General features: G+C 49.0%; 1 protein-coding gene and 1 long non-coding RNA gene across 6 annotated transcripts in view; one reads left to right on the top strand and one right to left on the bottom strand.

The window, feature by feature from the left end:
• The window catches only part of LOC114487088 (uncharacterized), a 38,642-nt gene extending 35,011 nt beyond the window's left edge, over window positions 1-3,631 (bottom strand). The window contains exons 1-3 of one of the 2 annotated variants that reach the window (XR_008618604.1): window positions 3,161-3,631; window positions 1,396-1,444; window positions 675-846 (exon numbers count right to left, since the gene is read on the bottom strand). This is a non-coding gene — a long non-coding RNA (uncharacterized lncRNA). Of the gene's footprint in view, window positions 1-674; window positions 1,445-3,160 lie in introns of both variants that reach the window. The other variant, XR_003681713.2, reaches the window with a different exon arrangement.
• Window positions 2,220-15,296, top strand: NR2F2 (nuclear receptor subfamily 2 group F member 2). 4 transcript variants are annotated; one of them, XM_055088200.1, is made up of 4 exons: window positions 7,556-8,553; window positions 8,779-9,002; window positions 10,604-11,131; window positions 13,826-15,296. In XM_055088200.1, exons 1-4 carry the CDS (start codon window positions 8,336-8,338, stop codon window positions 14,098-14,100), a joined length of 1,245 nt encoding a protein of 414 aa, XP_054944175.1. In that variant the 5' UTR covers window positions 7,556-8,335; the 3' UTR covers window positions 14,101-15,296. The 4 variants fall into 4 exon arrangements, with proteins under 4 accessions (XP_007108507.1, XP_054944175.1, XP_007108508.1 ...); XM_007108445.3 differs by lacking the exons at window positions 7,556-8,553; window positions 8,779-9,002 and adding an exon at window positions 2,220-2,569; XM_007108446.4 differs by lacking the exon at window positions 7,556-8,553 and having other exon boundaries at window positions 8,914-9,076.
• The last annotated feature ends 2,171 nt before the right edge of the window (window positions 15,297-17,467 follow it).

Raw genomic sequence — 17,467 nt, 5'->3', positions numbered from 1 at the left:
TTGGTCCGTCTTGACTGTCCATATAAAACAATTTAATTAGGGTGCTTTCTTGCTTTGGAAAGCAAAGAAAAAAATCTGCCCAGTGCTTATTGTATTTAGCACCAATACAGGCAGAAAATGTAGCACAAGTTTTTGGTTGAAAGAGCACCTCTGTGCCCATTGAAGGGCGTTGATCCGAAAAGACAGAAAGGACAAGTAAAATCGATTTGAAGCGACCCTCTCTGTCCCTTTCACACCATTCAGAAACTCCATTCCTTCTAAGACAAAGACCAGCGCCTTGGGAATTCTCAGGGAAAAAGAGGACTCCAGTCCCACAAGCCTAGGGCACTTTTTAAAAACCTTCAATATTGCACTTAAAACCCACTCTCGGTTCTGTGCCCCCCGCGTGCGGGTTTCACTGGCACACCCTCCGAAGCGTCAGGCGGTGTGGCTGACAACCCCCCACTCCTCTGCGGGCTCGGCCTTCTGGCCAGGCCAGACCAGGCTTTTAGGGTTAGTGCAGCCCTCACCTTTGACCCCCAAGATCGAAGTGGCTGCCACACTGCAGAGTGCAAAGCTACAACTCAGGCCAGAGTTAAAACAAAACAGCAAAATATTTCTCTACTCCCAAACCCAGGGAAACCAGTTCTGGTTCGGCCGCCTGAGCCACCTTACCCAGTAGTACCTCACTCAACTTTTTTTTCTTCTTCTTCTTTTGCAATGAACTGCCCTAGCCACCTCTAAAGGAGGGAACTTGGGTTGTCAGGGCGGCATCGCTGGGTTGCGGTGAGTTGTCCTCCATTAGGAACCCAAACGCCAGGTTATCCGACAGGCGCCCTGGCTGGGGAAGGCAGTCATCGATCAGACCTGGCAGGAAAGGGAGGAGGGAGAGGAGGACAAGGGGAGGGGAGGAAAGAGGCTGAGCTGTGATCACCTTCACCTGCCCTGAGCCCGGCCCCCCTGTTCAACTATCCCTCGACCTTCTGCTGGGGTTAAAGGGGGCGGGGGTGAAAGGGAGGGGGGCACCCCCAGTTACACAAGTGGCCTCTTTCTATAAGAGAATGAGTTCATCACCTCCCCAGAGAAGCCTCACCATCCATCCACTCGTATAACTGATGAGACAAACCACAAGGAAAAACTTCTGTAGCCCATATTTATGGTATTAATGAATAGTTAAAAAAAGATTTACACTTCTTATGATCAATATTCTGAGTTATTTCCCTCAAAGTATATAATTACAGTGTCTTCAGAGTTTTCATCATTGTTTGAGGTGGCTAAACCATTTGTAATTTTCATTAGCCAGTAAACATGTAATTAACATTCAGCACTGTGTTTAACTTAATTCCTGTTTAAGACAAGGACAAGAAGCAGCCGAAGAGGGTTAGTTCCATTTGTCAAGTCTGACATACATCTTACCATAACAGTTTCCTAAAATAAAAGATCCGTGTTTCCCCATTATTCTTCTCTTAAAACAAAACAAAAAAATTCCATTAGTTAAAACTGTATTAAACTGCGAGGGGAAGCATAGTTTATTCTCAATCTTTGCTAGTTACTGTATTCCTGCTTCCTTTATTCATTTTGGGAGGTGGATGAAGGGAGGGGGTGAATTAAGCATGCATTATCTGAAGACAAAAAGTGGGGAACCCCTCCCCCCAAAAGAAATGGGTTTCCTCTTCAGGAAAGTTCTAGAAGGGGAACTGGGAAGGGGGGACATGAATCTGCAGGGGAGAGGGAAAAATCACTTGGGGGGGTTTGAGTTAAAAGTAGAAAATGAGGATTTCAACGGATTCCTAGGAAAAATGTTGCCCTCCTGTTTCAAGTTCTATCTTTGATCTAGGGTGAGGGGAGCCTGTCTGCCAGTCTTCGAGGCTGCTGCTTTTTTCCCCTCCTCTCCCACCTCTGTTTTTTTCCAACTTGCTTTAGGATTAGCTTCCATCCCTCTCGACCCCAAACAGTGGAATTTGGCTGTGCCTTGGGTCGTCTTTGCTCTGCAATATCGCCTATAGTTGTTGGCGGTTTTCTGCTGAGGCTGAGCCGTTAGCTCCAGCCTCCGACTAAACTCATTAAGTTGGGAGATTTTTTTCAATTGGACGGGTGTTTTTAAAGTCTCGTCTTTCCAGCCCCAAACAAGGTGTAACAACGCACTCTTCCTTCTAAGGAATGAGATGAGAGACAAGGATCACTCCAGACATCTCCTACCTACGGTTTGGGGTTTTTTTTCTTAAAGGCGAGGCTTGCATTCCTCAGCAGCTATGTACAAAGCTCCCTGAAACCTCGTCTCTCTAAAGTTACTGTGCAGGGCTTTCCAAGGCTGAGAGCGCCTAATACATGGGGAAGCACTTCCCTGAGGTGGAAGATCTCTCCCTTCACCTTTCCTCTTTTTCCCTGCAGGCTAGTGCCTACTTTTTATCAGTTTGCACAATCGCTTAGATAAACACCGAGGAGGAGATTCTCTTTAATTATCAAAGACACATCTTTTCAGGGGGCCAACAAAGCATTTATCTCACCCGCCAAACTAAAGGAGAGTTATTCCAGTTTAGAAGGAAGATGCAAGCGGTTTGGGACCTTGAACAAGGCAAATATGGTTTTGGTATGTTTACTTTCAGTATTTTTTCTCTCTCTCTCTCTCTCCTTTCTCACTTTCCTCCTTGGGCTGTGTGGGGTTGGGGATGACTTGGGGTTTTTCAAAAAATCGGATTGCTAACGTGTATGAAATGCCTAGGACTGTGGTTTAAGGTGTTCGGGGAAGGGGGGACAGTCAATTCAATGCCTTGCCATATTTTATTACATGTGTGCGGTAGGAGAGGTGGTGGGGGGCGGGGAGAAGGGGAAAATACAATTGCAAAGCTGCCAAAATATGATTAAACCGAAGCGTAAAGACTGCGGTGCCTCCCATCTCCTCAAACTCATTTCCTTCGCTAGAGCAAACTAAAAACCAGTCCTATAAGCGTGTTTTTCCAAGCAATAGACGACTCGGTTTTCTAGCAAAGGAGCTGCTAGGCTCGCACTAAGCGTCAGAATTTACTGTTCGATCTGCCTCTGCGCTGTATTTTGCAACCTTGTGCAACTGACATCCAGCCAGGCAGGGAGGGAGAAAAGCTCTGCCCGGCGCCCTCGGCCGCGGCTCGGGGAGGAGAGCGCTCGGTTAAGCTAGGAGAATCGCAACGAGAAGGGTACTCACCATCGGGCGGGGTAGTGGAGCTGGCGTGCGGATTTCAGGCAAACGTTTACCTTTTTGCTGTCTATTACAACCGTGTCGGGCTGACTTAAGCAATTCTGTGCTCTGTCCAGAACGTTCAAGGAACGGTTCCTCATTTTTAAAAAGCCAGCGAGAGAGACGACAGAGATAGAGAAAGAAAAAAGAGAGGAGGGGGTGAGGGGGACACACATAAACCCAGTTCAGAAAGAAAAAAAAAAAAATCATCACCTCTCCGGCAGTGACTCAGGAAACGCAGAGGTGGCGAGATCGGAGTCCGGTCCAACCAAGCCAGAGCCAATTAATTTTAAACCCTGAAGAATTGTTCAGATTAAAATGTACAGAAGTTTCATTCTGCTATGCCTACGTGAGCCCAAAGTCGTTTCCCTTTAAGAGCTCTTTTCTTTTAAAGTTGCCTTTTAGGCAGCGAGAACTCTTACACTAGGGGGCAGACAGATACTGTACTTGCTCCAATCTTAAGCAATTTTTTCCCTCCCAGCATATGCTCTGATTTAGCACTGTAAATTTTTCAGAGGACCCAACTCTGACAGCCCCTGGTGATTTTCAAAGTACCACAAGCCAGTGGTTAAAAATTGCATTGACTTGGAAGTTCAGAGAGACACAATGGAAGCCCCTTTCTCTATTCATGGAGCTCCAGTGTGGTGGAAGAGAAAAACACACACGGACTAGATTGAGGGGAAGGAGGAATTCAATGAATCCTGGTGGACAGAACTGATTTCTACTGAGTTCAGAGTTAATCTCGACATTTGCTGGGGTCTGTATTCATATTATGATTTAATTTGTGGAGAATTACAGCCACTTTCTGGAAGAAAATCATATTCCTGGGTGGCTTTTTTTCCCCCTACAGTAAAACAAATGTTTTTTCAACTTTCTCCGGCCAAATTAAAGCTTGCCATTCTTCTCATTAAAATAAATTTACATCTACAATAAAAGACTGGGCTGGATTTTCTAAAAAAAAAAAAAAAAAGTAACAACATACTGATATTTATCTTTTAGCCTTAGAGCTGTTTTAATCAAGGAATATGAGCATCTCAGAAGAAGACATTTTAAAATATTTTCTCCTTGTTTTTCTTCTCAGTCTGCAGTCTTCTCTCTTCTTCTATACCATAAATTAACTACAATTGAAATGGTCATTCTTTTTTGTTTTTGTTTTTTGGCTTTTTAATAGCACCCCCATAACTGAATGAGTCCTAAAATACAGAGTAAAACACCTCTGACTTAGTGGCAGCCCTGTGGTTGTATGCCTAGCAGGATCCAGAGCTGTAGGAGATGGTTGGGAAATCATTCATTTTAAATCTGAAGCCATCAGAGCGTACTTCAAATACCAAAAATCTCCAAGTGTCCTGGAGAAGCTCTTCTTCCTTAAAAATTTCCGACTGCATGTTTGTAAAAGGTGATCTTGCCATGGAAGTGTCTGCACCCAAGAGGCAAGTTTAGGATATCCTTATAATCAATTATTCTTATCTTCTATTAAATTGAGATGGGGCTGCCCATTAGATTTTCTGTCTCAACCCCAGCCCTACCACATCTCTGCTGAGTTTGCCCCTAATCTACTGACATTTGTAGCATTAGGAAATTCCAAATCATAGAGGTTGAAAAGAAAAAGAGTAAAAAAAAAAAAAAAAAGCACAGCCTTCTCCGAAATGATTTCTTTTCCATCCTTCTTGTCCTCTTTAGGAGAAAATTATATTGTGTCTCTAATCAACCTGAAATTTTCTGCCTGGCTTTGCTCTATGGCAATCTCATTACACACCAGGTTTATGATAGCTCAGTGTCCACTATAGTTCTTTTTTTTTTTAACAACTTCCAAATAATCCCAGCACCTGCAGCTTTAGTGAAATATGTGATTTCAGCGGAGGAAGGGTGAGGGCTAAGGAGGTTTCGAGAATGAAGCATAAGGAGAATCTTTCCTTCCCTATAAACTAGTGCCTATCTGCCTACATCTTCATTTATTCTCGTATTCTCCCCATGTGTGTAAAGGGTATTGAGTGCAAAGTACAATCTACACATGTCAATTATATGTATGGTTTATTTTTTTTTAATCCATCACTCCGATTTTTTAAACTATCAAGGATGCTTTCCTATGGTCATTAATTTACTGTTTATGTGTGTTCATGTTTCCTGAAGCTCAACATGTTTTGTGTAAAATATCTTAATTGTTCATAAACCTGGTTGGATTACCAGTCTACAGTTTTTTCTTGGTGCAAAGAGTGTATGATGGAGTCACAGTTTTGTTCTATAAATTTTGAATAATCATAATCCACTAACTGGTCAAAATCCAACAGACAGGTTACTGATTTGGAATACAGTGTGTTCTGGGGGTCAATTCTAGATGTTTGATGTTTAAAACCAAAAGCCCTGGAATTCAGAGACATAACTGGCTTGATGATTTTAGCACATTGAGCAGAATGGCACAGGAGATGAAGTTGTTCTCATTGCAGTGAATCTCTTGAGGAAGAATATGGCTTGTGCGTGATTCCTGTGAGCTGTACTTATTATTCCCAATTTGGGGCAGAATCTCTGGGTGTGTTTTAATGACTGTATGAATGCTTAAAAGGAACTTGAGGAACAATGAAGTCGTACTCAAGTGTTCTATTACCTAGAAGCATAGTCGCTGAAGCTTTTGTCTGTGTACATTGACAAATGCGCATCTGATATATGTGCGCTTACATGTGTGTACAGAGGGTATGCACAGGGGACGCTGGGAGGCTGCCTCCGCTTGTCCATCAGCGGGCAGAAAGGTCTTTTCACCTCTCACCACGACTGGGTGTGTGGCAGGACGTGGACTTGGGAGTTAGCTGAAACTAACGAGAGAGGATAAACTTGAAGAAAATTGATTTTAATTGCATCATGACAATGAGACGAAGTCTATTTCTGCTTCTCAGCATCCGAGATGCTTTATTTGAGCAATTAAAATGTCAGGCCACATTCCTGTGAAATGTTAACCCTACAAGGAAAACACAAGCACTGAACGGCTCCTTTTCTCTAAAAAAACGAAAGAGAGAGAAAGAGAAAGAAAAAAAGAAAGGAAGGAAGGAAGGAAGAAAGGAAGGAAGGAAGAAAAAAAAAGCCACCAAACCAAGCAAGTGATCAGAGTAGACTAAGGGAAGGGTCTACCATCACCCGGATTTGACCAAATGTTTCGTTTGGAAAATGCCTGCAAGCTCGGCTCGAGGCACCTTCCCATCCTCACCCACTACCCCTCTGCAAAGAAACCGGGGAACTTTTCTCTTTCTCTGGCACTGTGGGCATAAAGATGCGCTGGGAGTCCCGGGTGGTGCGCGAGCGACGGATTTGGTGGCATTGCCAAGTTGCGAGAGTCGAAGTCCTTGATTCCATCCAAAGCCTCTCGCGGAGCCTTTAAGAGGCGCTGTGTGTGCGCGCCGCGGTCCTCTCCCCTCTGGGGCGGAAACCTCGGGTGCGGGGTGCGGAGAGAGCCGTGGCCGCGCGCCCGGGGCCAGTGTGGGCCCATCCCCCGCTTGGCAGTGGCGGCGGCACAGCCGCCCCCTCCCCGCCCCCCTTTGCCCACCGCGCCCGGGCCGCGACACCGCTCGCGCTAGGACCGGGCTGAGCCCGCGGCCGCCATGGCGGGGCCGCCGCGCTCCGGCCAATGACGGCGAGGGGGCGGTGCGCGCGCGCCTGGCCAGGCCAACCCCGGCTGCTGCCTTATAAGGCGCGCCGTCGCCATGGCAACGTGCGCTAAGTTGCAGCAGTCGTGTCAAAGTTCACTATATAGAGAGCTCAGTGAGCTGATCGCGGAGAAGCCACTTCTGCCAGCCCCGGCGCCTATAAATCGCATTCCCTCCCGCGCCCCCCTTTTTAGCATATTTGATCACTTTGATTCTCTGTTCTTTTCTCTCCGCGGTGTGTGTGTGCGTGCGCGCGTGTGTGTTTTCTTCTCCTCCTCCTCCTCTCCCCGAGTTGTCTTCTTTCTCCGGGTGCCGTGCTGCCTTTTTTCCCCTCTTTCATTCTTTCTCTCCGTCTTTTCCTCCCCCCTCTACGCACGAAGGATGTGCTTCTAGGTGGTGATCTGCCCTCCTCTCTCTCTTTTATCATTTCTCCCCCGCCGCCGGCGAGTTGACTCTTTCCCTATGTGTGTGAGGCGGCGGCGGCGGCAGCAGCAGCAGCAGCGGCTTCGGCGGCGGCAGCAGCGGCAGCAGCGGCTTCAGCGGCGGCGGCGGCGCTAGACGCGGCGGCTCCGGGCCCGACCCGGCGGCTTCGGCGGCGGCGGCGGCGGCTCCAGCGGCGGCGGCGGCCCAGGCGGCCCGCACGGAGCGGCGAGCGGCCTCTATCCGGCGAAAGCGGGCGGCGGCGGCCGGAGCAAGCGAGGCGCGCGCCGGGCGCCTGTGGCAGGCGGCGGCGGCGGCCCAGCGCCAGGACGACGCCGCGCAGCGCCCGACGCGGACCACTTTCATGCTGATTCCCCCGGACCCGGGCAGCGCTCCGGCCACTCCGCGGGCCGCCGGCCTCCGCCCCGGCCTGCCTGGCTCTCTGGGTGCGCCAGAGACCGGCGCCTCTGCTCTCCTAGCCCTCCTGATTTCGATGGCTTTCCTGAATGGCTGACTGTGGGCTGCCCTGGACTTGGCCCCCGGACAGTCGCCTCTCCTCCTCCTCCTCCTCCTCTTCCTCCTCCTACTCCAACTCCTCGGCTGCACACCAGCTCTGAGAGCGAGAGAGTGAACGAGAGAGGGAGGGAGAGAGTGAGAGCGAGGGAGATCTTTGGAGAAATTTTTTTTTTTTTTTTTTTTTTTTTTTTGCCTCCTACTTCTGTCTTGAAGCCAGACAATCGACTTGCAGCTCTCCCTCCCCTCCCTCTCTCTCCACGTTCTGCTCCCACTTGCTCTCCCCCGGCCCCATCCCCTCCCCTCCCGGCGGAAAGCCCCCCGAAAGCAACAAAGCTGAGCCGAGAGAAACAAACAAAACAAACACACCGGGCCAGACAAGCAATCGTCAAAACTTTGCAAAGCAGAAACAAAAAAGGAAAAACTAACCAACCTCAACCAACCAGACCCCGAGCCACCCGGGGCGCCCTCTCGCACCCTTGCACACACAAAAGGCGGCGCGCCGGAGCCCGAGACCCGGGAGCCGCCGCCGCCAGCAGCCAGGGGAGCAGGAAGTCCGGACGCGGCCCCCATAGATATGGCAATGGTAGTCAGCACGTGGCGCGACCCCCAGGACGAGGTGCCCGGCTCTCAGGGCAGCCAGGCCTCGCAGGCGCCGCCCGTGCCCGGCCCGCCGCCCGGCGCCCCGCACACGCCACAGACGCCCGGCCAAGGGGGCCCGGCCAGCACGCCGGCCCAGACGGCGGCCGGCGGCCAGGGCGGCCCTGGCGGTCCGGGCGGCGACAAGCAGCAGCAGCAGCAGCACATCGAGTGCGTGGTGTGCGGGGACAAGTCGAGCGACCCCGGCGGCCCCAACCCCGCAGCGCAGGCGGCCCGCGGCGGCGGCGGCGCCGGCGAGCAGCAGCAGCAGGCGGGCTCGGGCGCGCCGCACACGCCGCAGACCCCGGGCCAGCCCGGAGCGCCCGCCACCCCCGGCACGGCAGGGGACAAGGGCCAGGGCCCGCCCGGCTCGGGCCAGAGCCAGCAGCACATCGAGTGCGTGGTGTGCGGGGACAAGTCGAGCGGCAAGCACTACGGCCAGTTCACGTGCGAGGGCTGCAAGAGCTTCTTCAAGCGCAGCGTGCGGAGGAACCTGAGCTACACGTGCCGCGCCAACCGGAACTGTCCCATCGACCAGCACCACCGCAACCAGTGCCAGTACTGCCGCCTCAAAAAGTGCCTCAAAGTGGGCATGAGACGGGAAGGTATCGGCCTCTCATTTCTACCCCCCTCGCCTGGGGTCCCGGGGCCCTGGGTGCGTTTGGCTAGCCTGCTCTGGGTAAGGACACGGAAGCCCCAAGCTCTTCTCTTCGTATTGCAGCTGAAAGGGGTTTTATACTAGAAGCAAGTTCTGCATTGGAACCCAGATCCCCAAATCCGCATGCTTTGGCCGACTGATTTCCTCTTCTACTCTCTCTTCGGGCTCTTTTAATTTTCCTTGCATTGACTGCCAGTTCATTCGAGTTCGCCTTTCTGCAAGTGATGGGGTGTTGTTTGTTGTTGTTTTAAAGCCTGGTTTACTTCTCTCTCTTTCCTCTCAGTTTTTTTCTCCTTGTTTTTCCTGCATGTTCAACACATGTCCCTCCTCCCCAACCCTCTCCCCAGCCCCCACCCGCTCAAAAAAAAAAACCAAAAAAAAGAGCACCCCACCCCCTAAAAAAAAAAAACCAAAAAAAAAAAAAAACCCAACAACCTGAGATTGTACTTTTGTACAGGAGGTTCAAATTACAAATGGCAATTTTACGCACTTCGCCGTATTAACGCTGCCGCCCGGGCAGCACTCATGTGACCCTCCGTGGATTAACATTCGGCTGGAAAAAAAAAAAAAAAAAAAAACCTCTGTTTTCTTTTTTCCTTTCACTTTTGAAAGGAGGAGATCGCGATAGGGAGTAGGGGAAGGGTGGGCGAGGGGCCCTGGGCGGCTGCTTTCGTTCTGCGCGAGTTGGGTCTTTGTGATATGAAATTCGCCGAGCGCCGCAAGCCGTGCTCGGCCAATGGCGCGCTCGGCGCCGGGCGCGGGCTCCGGGTTGGGGCGAGCGAACGCCGCGGTTTCTTTGTGTTTCTGCGAGAGCGACTCTCCCCGTCCGGCGTCAGATAACAGCTCGTGCCCGAGCCTGGCCGGCTTTCCCCGGCCCTCCCGGGCCCTCCCCGGGCTGCGCCGGCCGCCTGTTCCCCGCCTCTCCCCGGCTTCCTCTCGCCTCGGCCGGCCTGTCTCTCCGCCCTCTCTCTCCGTCTGTCTTCCTCCGAGCACACCGATTAGGCTGCCGCCAGACCTCGGCTCTCAACTTGTCTCTCACCGGGGGTGGCCCGCGGGGCTGGGGTTGCGGGGTTGGGGGAAAGCGGTTCCGGGGTGAAGCCTGGTGTCTTTTGCAAAAGCGTTTCACCCTCCCCCCAGCCTCGCCCCTCCCGCTCCCTCTCCTCCAATCAATAAAAAATATCAGCCGTTTAGCAGTAAGGAAGAAAGATGCCCCCAGAATGCTCCATCCCTCCCATCGTGCCGGGGACCGCGAGGCAAAGCGGCCAATTCTGGGTCCTCGGCCGCCCAGCCCGGAGTGGGCCTCCGAGGCCAGTGTGCCGCCCTGGCCGCCAGAGCTTGCCTGGGTGGTGATTTGAGAGGAGTGCAGCCGGGCTCCCGGCGACTCCCAGGTCTGTGGCCCTAGCGCGCTGGTGAGAGGGACAGGCCTGCCTGTTCCTGCGCCCCGCGGGGTCTGGGTCAGGTGGGGGTCGGGCTGGGGCAGACCCTGCCGGGGGAGCAGGGGAACGAAGCTGGTCATTAACTGCGGAGTGTCTCCTTTCCTCCCTGCAGCGGTGCAGAGGGGCAGGATGCCGCCCACCCAGCCGACCCACGGGCAGTTTGCGCTGACCAACGGGGACCCCCTCAACTGCCACTCGTACCTGTCCGGATATATTTCTCTGCTGCTGCGCGCCGAACCCTATCCCACGTCGCGCTTCGGCAGCCAGTGCATGCAGCCCAACAACATCATGGGCATCGAGAACATTTGCGAACTGGCCGCGCGGATGCTCTTCAGCGCCGTCGAGTGGGCCCGGAACATCCCCTTCTTTCCTGACCTACAGATCACCGACCAGGTGGCCCTGCTTCGCCTCACCTGGAGCGAGCTGTTCGTGCTGAACGCGGCACAGTGCTCCATGCCCCTCCACGTCGCCCCGCTACTGGCCGCCGCCGGCCTACACGCCTCGCCCATGTCCGCCGACCGGGTGGTCGCCTTTATGGACCACATACGGATCTTCCAAGAGCAAGTGGAGAAGCTCAAAGCGCTGCACGTTGACTCCGCCGAGTACAGCTGCCTCAAGGCCATAGTCCTGTTCACCTCAGGTAGGAAGGAGCCCTGCCCTCTCATGCCCAAGCGCTCCTAGCTCAGAGTTAGGGCCTAACCTCTTCGGAGCCCCCAGAACTAGCTCAGCCTCCCCCTTAAAAAGCCAAACTGTCTGTGCAACTTGGAATGGGAACTTTGCATAACTAGTGGGGCCCCACCAGGCCTGTCCTGGGGAGAGGGGAGAGGAGCGGAAGGCTGGGTTGCAGGAAAGATGCTTCAGACACACTCTCAAAATAGGCCATGGGGAAGCCTCTCAGGCCTGTTCCCCTCCCACCAGACTAGGATGCCTGCTTCTACACCCTCCCTTAGCTGAGGCCCTCTGGACTAGCTGAGCCTGTGGAATCTCCTCTACCCCATGGCTTTCTCTGTCACCCTGGCTGAGCCTCTAGAAGATGCCCCTAGGCACTGGAGCAGTCCTGCTATCATCCCTGCAGGGGAAAAGTTTGCCTGCTAATTCAGTAGGAGTTGGAGCTCCAGGCACATCCAACCTGAGGGCAGCAATTTTCAAAATCATATTTTTATTAAAACAATGCAGACTGCCAGGAGAGGGGAAAGAGCTGTCAGAAAGGGGCAGGAGGAAGAAAGGGGCCATCATAACTCTTCAGAATGCCTGTAGGGGCTTGAAGACTCTGGCCTCTCGCTTTCCCTGCCCAGGCAAACAGTTAAGGCAATTTTCAAACAACCCAAAGTGTATGCCAACTTGGGCTGGGTATGAGTATTGCTGGAGATATAAAACCATCATTGACTGCATTATGAAATCTAATTAGTTTGCAGGTAGTTTAACCTGTGTAATAGACCTAATATTAATTAACTCTTGAGGCCAAACGATTGTTGAAGGTGTCTGGCTTACCACTTTGGGCCACACCTGAGCCTTTTGGCTGCCTCCAGGCTGAGTTCAGCAGAGCCCAGGTGGGTGGAAATCACCCCTTCCACATTCCTGTTCTAAGTTGTCAGCTGATCCCTTTGTCACGGCTGAGAGGGAAAGGGGTTCCCAGTTCAGGATAACAAACATCTGGACCTGGGTAAGCTTGGATCCTAGTCACCCACTGCAGGTTTTGCAGCTTGTAATCAGGACACGAGGAGAGCTGTGGAATTCCTGTGGCAGGCAAAATGATCCGCAGTCTCTTCCTTACTGTTCCAAGGAATTCTGGGGGCCCAAGTCATTAGCTGAATCCATTGCAGGTTCTGAGTCCTTAACCCACTGTCTTTTACATATTGCTGCTCTTCACATAAAATCCACCGCCTCCACTGCCACCCCAAATGCTGTCTTTGTAAGTCCTTAGGTAATCAATTAAAGGACAGTGTGTGGGCAAGGAAGAGCTGTATGCAGAGGCTTGGCTCTGGATTATTTTTCTCGGGGGACCTGTCATAACTAGAACATTTGCCTGATGCAGAGGTACAGGCAGGATCTTCCCCTAGCCTATAGCCACCTTCACCCCTTCCCAAAACCCTAACCCAGCCCAAGTTCCCAGACCATCTGGGTGGTGGTTCTTTTCTTGATATCCTTGTTAGCTCTTAGACTTACCCTTGGTCTTCCAAGGAAAGAAATGCCTGATACTGTCGTACCAGTTTATTACTATTTGCAAAATGTAGAGGCCTGTGTGGAGAATGCAAATCACCTCACAAAGAGATAAAGCTTCCTGTTATCTGATTCTGAGACAGTCCGCTGTAAGAAGGAGTCCTATGCAAACAGATCTTTTAATTCCTGATCACAGACACCAATGCATTCTGGATACATGCAAAGTCCTAGATCTACACATGAGGAGATTGTATGTGTGTTCTGTTTCTTGGGGTGGACGTGGTGGCAGCTCTTTTTGAATATCTGCTTTAAGAATTCACAGTATGCATGTGTTAGCCCTCGTCTTGCCTGGGGAGCCCCCAAAGGTCAGGTCACAACCTGCACCGCCTTCACTGAGAAGCCTCTCATTTCAAAGGCACTTATTGTATTTTCACGTATCCGAAAAAGAAAAGTGTTTTCCTGAAGATAACGGGGAGGGGTCTCTTCTTGGAGGGACCTGGGTTTAAAAAAAAATAAGGAGGGGGGTGGTAGGAGAAAAAGGGAGAGAGAAGAAAAGGAGGGAAAAGAAACAGCTCAAATGAACAGAGAGATCACAGTTTGCATGGCTGCCCTTCAATAGGCTAAACTGACAAGATCAGTTTTAAAGGGCCACTTAAATCAGTTTCAAAGACTGGAGAAAAATGAGTCGCCCTCTTTGGGGAGAATCTGAGGCTGGGTCGTGGGCGCCATTACCCGGGGCTGGGCCAGGTTGTTGCCCACCCCCCCACTATATAATTATAAGCCAAACTATTATTTACAGAGGAGGAGGGGGCGGAGCACTGGCAGTTTTGGTTTCATCTGTTTGTCTGTTTACTGACCTGGGCCAGATTTACCCAATGCACTTTGCTTGGGCCTCCCAGTGACCAAGCCTGAGGACTCGGACAGGGAAAGCCTGCAACGTATTGAGCTGTGTTTTATTTTAAAGCAAATACCCCAGGACCATTTCTTGCGGTCCCCGCCCCCCCCACCCCCCCCACCCCAGTTTTCAGTATGTAGGCATTTGCTCCAACTCCGGTTGGGGCAGTTTGACAGAGCACTGTACACACACCTCATGTGACCCATTTCAGACCTCTTAATCTGATGACTGAATTCTTCGTCTTCTTCTCTTTTTTTTCTTTTTTAAACTTTCTTCCAGATGCCTGTGGTCTCTCTGATGTAGCCCATGTGGAAAGCTTGCAGGAAAAGTCCCAGTGTGCTTTGGAAGAATACGTTAGGAGCCAGTACCCCAACCAACCAACGCGATTCGGAAAGCTTTTGCTTCGCCTCCCTTCCCTCCGCACGGTCTCCTCCTCAGTCATAGAGCAATTGTTTTTCGTCCGTTTGGTAGGTAAAACCCCCATCGAAACCCTCATCCGGGATATGTTACTGTCCGGCAGCAGTTTTAACTGGCCGTATATGGCAATTCAATAAATAAATAAATCAAGATAAGAAGGGGGAGTGAAACAGAGAGAAAGAAAAGGCAAAAGACTGGTTTGTTTGCTTAAATTCCTTCTATTAAGAAAGGATATAAAAGGATGTTACAAGTTTGCTAAAAGAAGAGAGGGGAAGAATTTAATGGACTGTGAATTTCAAAAAAAAAAAGACTGTCAAATGAACTTTTACAGAATGCATTAAAAAAAAAAAACTCCTGTGTCGGTCAGAACAACTTGCTACTTATCATTTTTGTATAAAAAGGAAATTAGTCTTTTTCTTTTTTTGGTAAATTTTGGAAAAATATTGCTAAAAGTGCATTTAAGGAGATTGGGAGAAAATTAGCAGAATGGAGAAAGTAAGTCTTTTTTTTTCCAAATTATTAATTGTCCTGTGTCTATGTACCTCTAGCTGTTCTTTTTTGTACTTTTCTGGTTCCAAACCAGTTTATTCTGTGGTTCTATAATAAGTTTTGATATAATCTTGGCTTCTTAAAAACTGTGTATCCTTAAAATATATGTTCTGCAAGAATTAAAACTCAGTCCATGAAAATATCATAGGAAGACATAAAACTTTAAAAGGCAACTCAAAGATGATGGAAACGCACTTACAAGTGGTGACCAAAAATTTTAGGTGAAGTTGAGCACTCTAATTGGAGAACTGGAGGAACCACATACAACACTTAACTTCCCCTACCCTGCCCCGCCCCCCAAAAAAACGATACCATGACAAACCTAGCTTTTTAAAAATATTTTAAGAAAGAGAATGAACTGTGGAATTTATTGGCAGCCAAGGAATGTGTCCAAGACACATGCTGAGGTTTTGAATAAAAAGTGAACTTTTGTAATTTGAATTGGGTCCCGCTTAGTTCTTGAATTGTTATGAAAATCCTATATCTGTTTGTATATTTGCAAACCCTTTGTATTATAATTGTTGATATTTTCCCTTTTTAAAAAATACCATTGAAATCAGCATGACAAAATAACACTGTTGGCACTTATAGGTAACGTGATTGATTCAGTATCTTAGAGTTTACAGTTTGTGTTTTAAAAAAACTGAAGGTTTTTTTTTAAGTGCAACATTTCTGTATACTGTAAAAGTTATAATAACTGAACTGTTTGGTCGAGTCTTTGTGTGTTATATTCCAAGGAAAATTGAAAGTATTCAGAAATTAAAATATTATTTGATATCTGAAACCTGTTTGGCTGTCCCCACTCACTGTCTTTCCTTCGAGAAGCCCCTGTGAGCTCTCACTGAGCTGGGCTGGGGGCTCTATTTGTTTACTCCCCTCAGCCAGTTTGTTCAAAGGTAGACTAGTGTATTTGCCTGTTTAATTTGTGTGTGGTGGGGGGGGAGCTGAAGTTAATGGTTTATCTATGGTTTAGGAAGTGCCATACTGATATAGTAAACCACCCCCATTCACCTAATCCTTCTTTTAATTAAAAATGGATTTTCCAGGAAAAAAAAAAGGCCCTTATATTTGTCACACTTAAGTGCCTGCTTAGGGAAGGTATTGTGAAAAGTATTAGAAATCTTGAGATCAGTATCTATTTTATGATCAGGAAAAAATACTGTTTTGTACATTTCTGACAGTTACGCAGAAGACCGTTCAAGCAAGCTATCACAGCCTTGTAAATAGAAGGCAGTTGTTTGCAATGAGTTTTTCCTTAAGTAGGTGTGATTTTTAAAAATATTCTGTGGTTCTCATCTAGTGTGGTTGTTGAGAGGATTTCAAATTCAGTGATATAGCTTAGAGCGGCTGAAGGGTTTATTTTTAATGTATATATGATAACTTGCAGTTGGCCTTCCTCCCCCCTCCCCCCGTACGTTCATTCTGTGAGAGCATGACCACAGGTCAAGGGAATCTTTTCCATTGGAGTTCTGTACATAAAAACACATCGACATTTTGACATTTCAGATTGTGTAGATGCAGTGTGTACTGCTCTTGGGATCCTTTGTCCTTAAAAGCCAAATTAAGAAAAGGAAGAGAAAGAAAGAAAAAGAGAAAGAAAGAAGGAAACTTTACAGGGTGTGCGGATTTGGAAGTATCTTGTTTTGGAGTCTTTTCCTCTTTCTCTTTTCCTGGTTCGGAGGAAGCTCGGTGTGTGGGAGCTTTTGCAATTTTTGTTCCTATTCAGGCTTTGCAGCAGCCCCACCACTATCCCGTGCCGTGGTTTGACTTTAAAAGGGGGTGGTGGGGTAAAGGGGATGTGAAAGAAAAGGGATCATTTTGTAAAGTGTATTAAACTTTGATACTCAGTTCCAGTCAATACATGTAGACCAGAAAAATCTGTCTGATTTGTGCATTTGAGCGGAGTTCTCCATCTGACCCTCAGCTTCTTTCTGTAGATATATACATACATAAATATAAGTATGTTCTTATGGCAGAACATCGCTGACCTCTAGATCGAGGTTTTGTAGGTGGTTGTTTTTTTTCTCCTCTTGCAAGTGCTATCCATGTGAGTGTGTGAAGTTTCTCTAATAAGTAAAACACAGGCCCTTTTCCTTGTTTGTTTTGTGTTAGTTTATTGTAAACAGCCATTTGTTGTAAATTATTATTGGCATTAAATTATAATTTATGATTTTCAAAGCAAAAGACAGTCCCTGTTTTATTATGCTTTAAGCATGTGTTCTAGACGTTGGAAATCTCTCTCTCACTCTCTCTAAGTTTCAGCAGTGAGCTTGGGGTCTGCGAGGCAGAAAAACAGGACCCAAAATTTTTCAAACGGTTAAAACAAAACCCCTTGTATATGTTTAGAGTGGCCGGAGGAGGATCTGTTTAGAGTCTTGAGTTTGGTTTAAGTTTATTGCATTTAAAGAAAGTTTTTCTTTTCACGCTGAGTTAGAACAAAAGATCTTTGCTGCGACTGAATTGGACAAAAGACGAGGGCTGGGACCCAGCGAGTGCGTTCTGTGTGAAATTGACGAGATCTTTAAAAAAGCTGCTAAACATGGCGACTCTTTCCCTTTAAGTGTCTCTTTTTCCTTGCTGGTTTTTTTTTTTTTTTTTTTTTCCTCCATCTGATCTGAGCTCGCTTTATTTCTTTTCCCAACCCCGCTCCCCCTCCTCCTGTTGGTGCTCGGGGGAGTGAGAGAACCCAGTTAGAGGCGAGATGCAACAATAGTCTGAGGAGGGAGAGAGAGAGAGAGGGAGAGGGAGAGGGTCGGTCGCTGCTTCTCGACACTTTCAAACAAACCTGGGGGAAGACTAAGCTGGGGGTGGTGGGGGGGAACGGTGAATTCTAGCCTGTTCGCTCGGCTCGCGGTCTCCCTGCCTCGGCCTTTCACCAAGAGTTCTCTCTGGGCCGCCAGGGGCTGGGGCTCAAAGTTAGCGGGCGACGTCCGGGGCCGGCTCCGCGGAGACCGC

Source organism: Physeter macrocephalus, chromosome 11, assembly GCF_002837175.3.
Source record: "Physeter macrocephalus isolate SW-GA chromosome 11, ASM283717v5, whole genome shotgun sequence".
Taxonomy (NCBI): Eukaryota; Metazoa; Chordata; class Mammalia; order Artiodactyla; family Physeteridae; genus Physeter; species Physeter macrocephalus.
Note: the sequence above shows the minus strand (reverse complement) of the source record. Positions and strands in the feature narration are given on the sequence as shown.

Excerpts from the sequence above, each read along its gene's own strand:
- NR2F2 (XM_055088200.1), top strand. The coding sequence starts at position 8,336 with ATGGCAATGGTAGTCAGCACGTGGCGCGACCCCCAGGACGAGGTGCCC. Across the intron at positions 8,554-8,778 it reads GGCGGCGACAAGCAGCAGCA|CCAGCAGCACATCGAGTGCG; the intron begins GCAGCAGCACAT and ends CTCGGGCCAGAG. Across the intron at positions 9,003-10,603 it reads AGTGGGCATGAGACGGGAAG|CGGTGCAGAGGGGCAGGATG; the intron begins GTATCGGCCTCT and ends TCCTCCCTGCAG.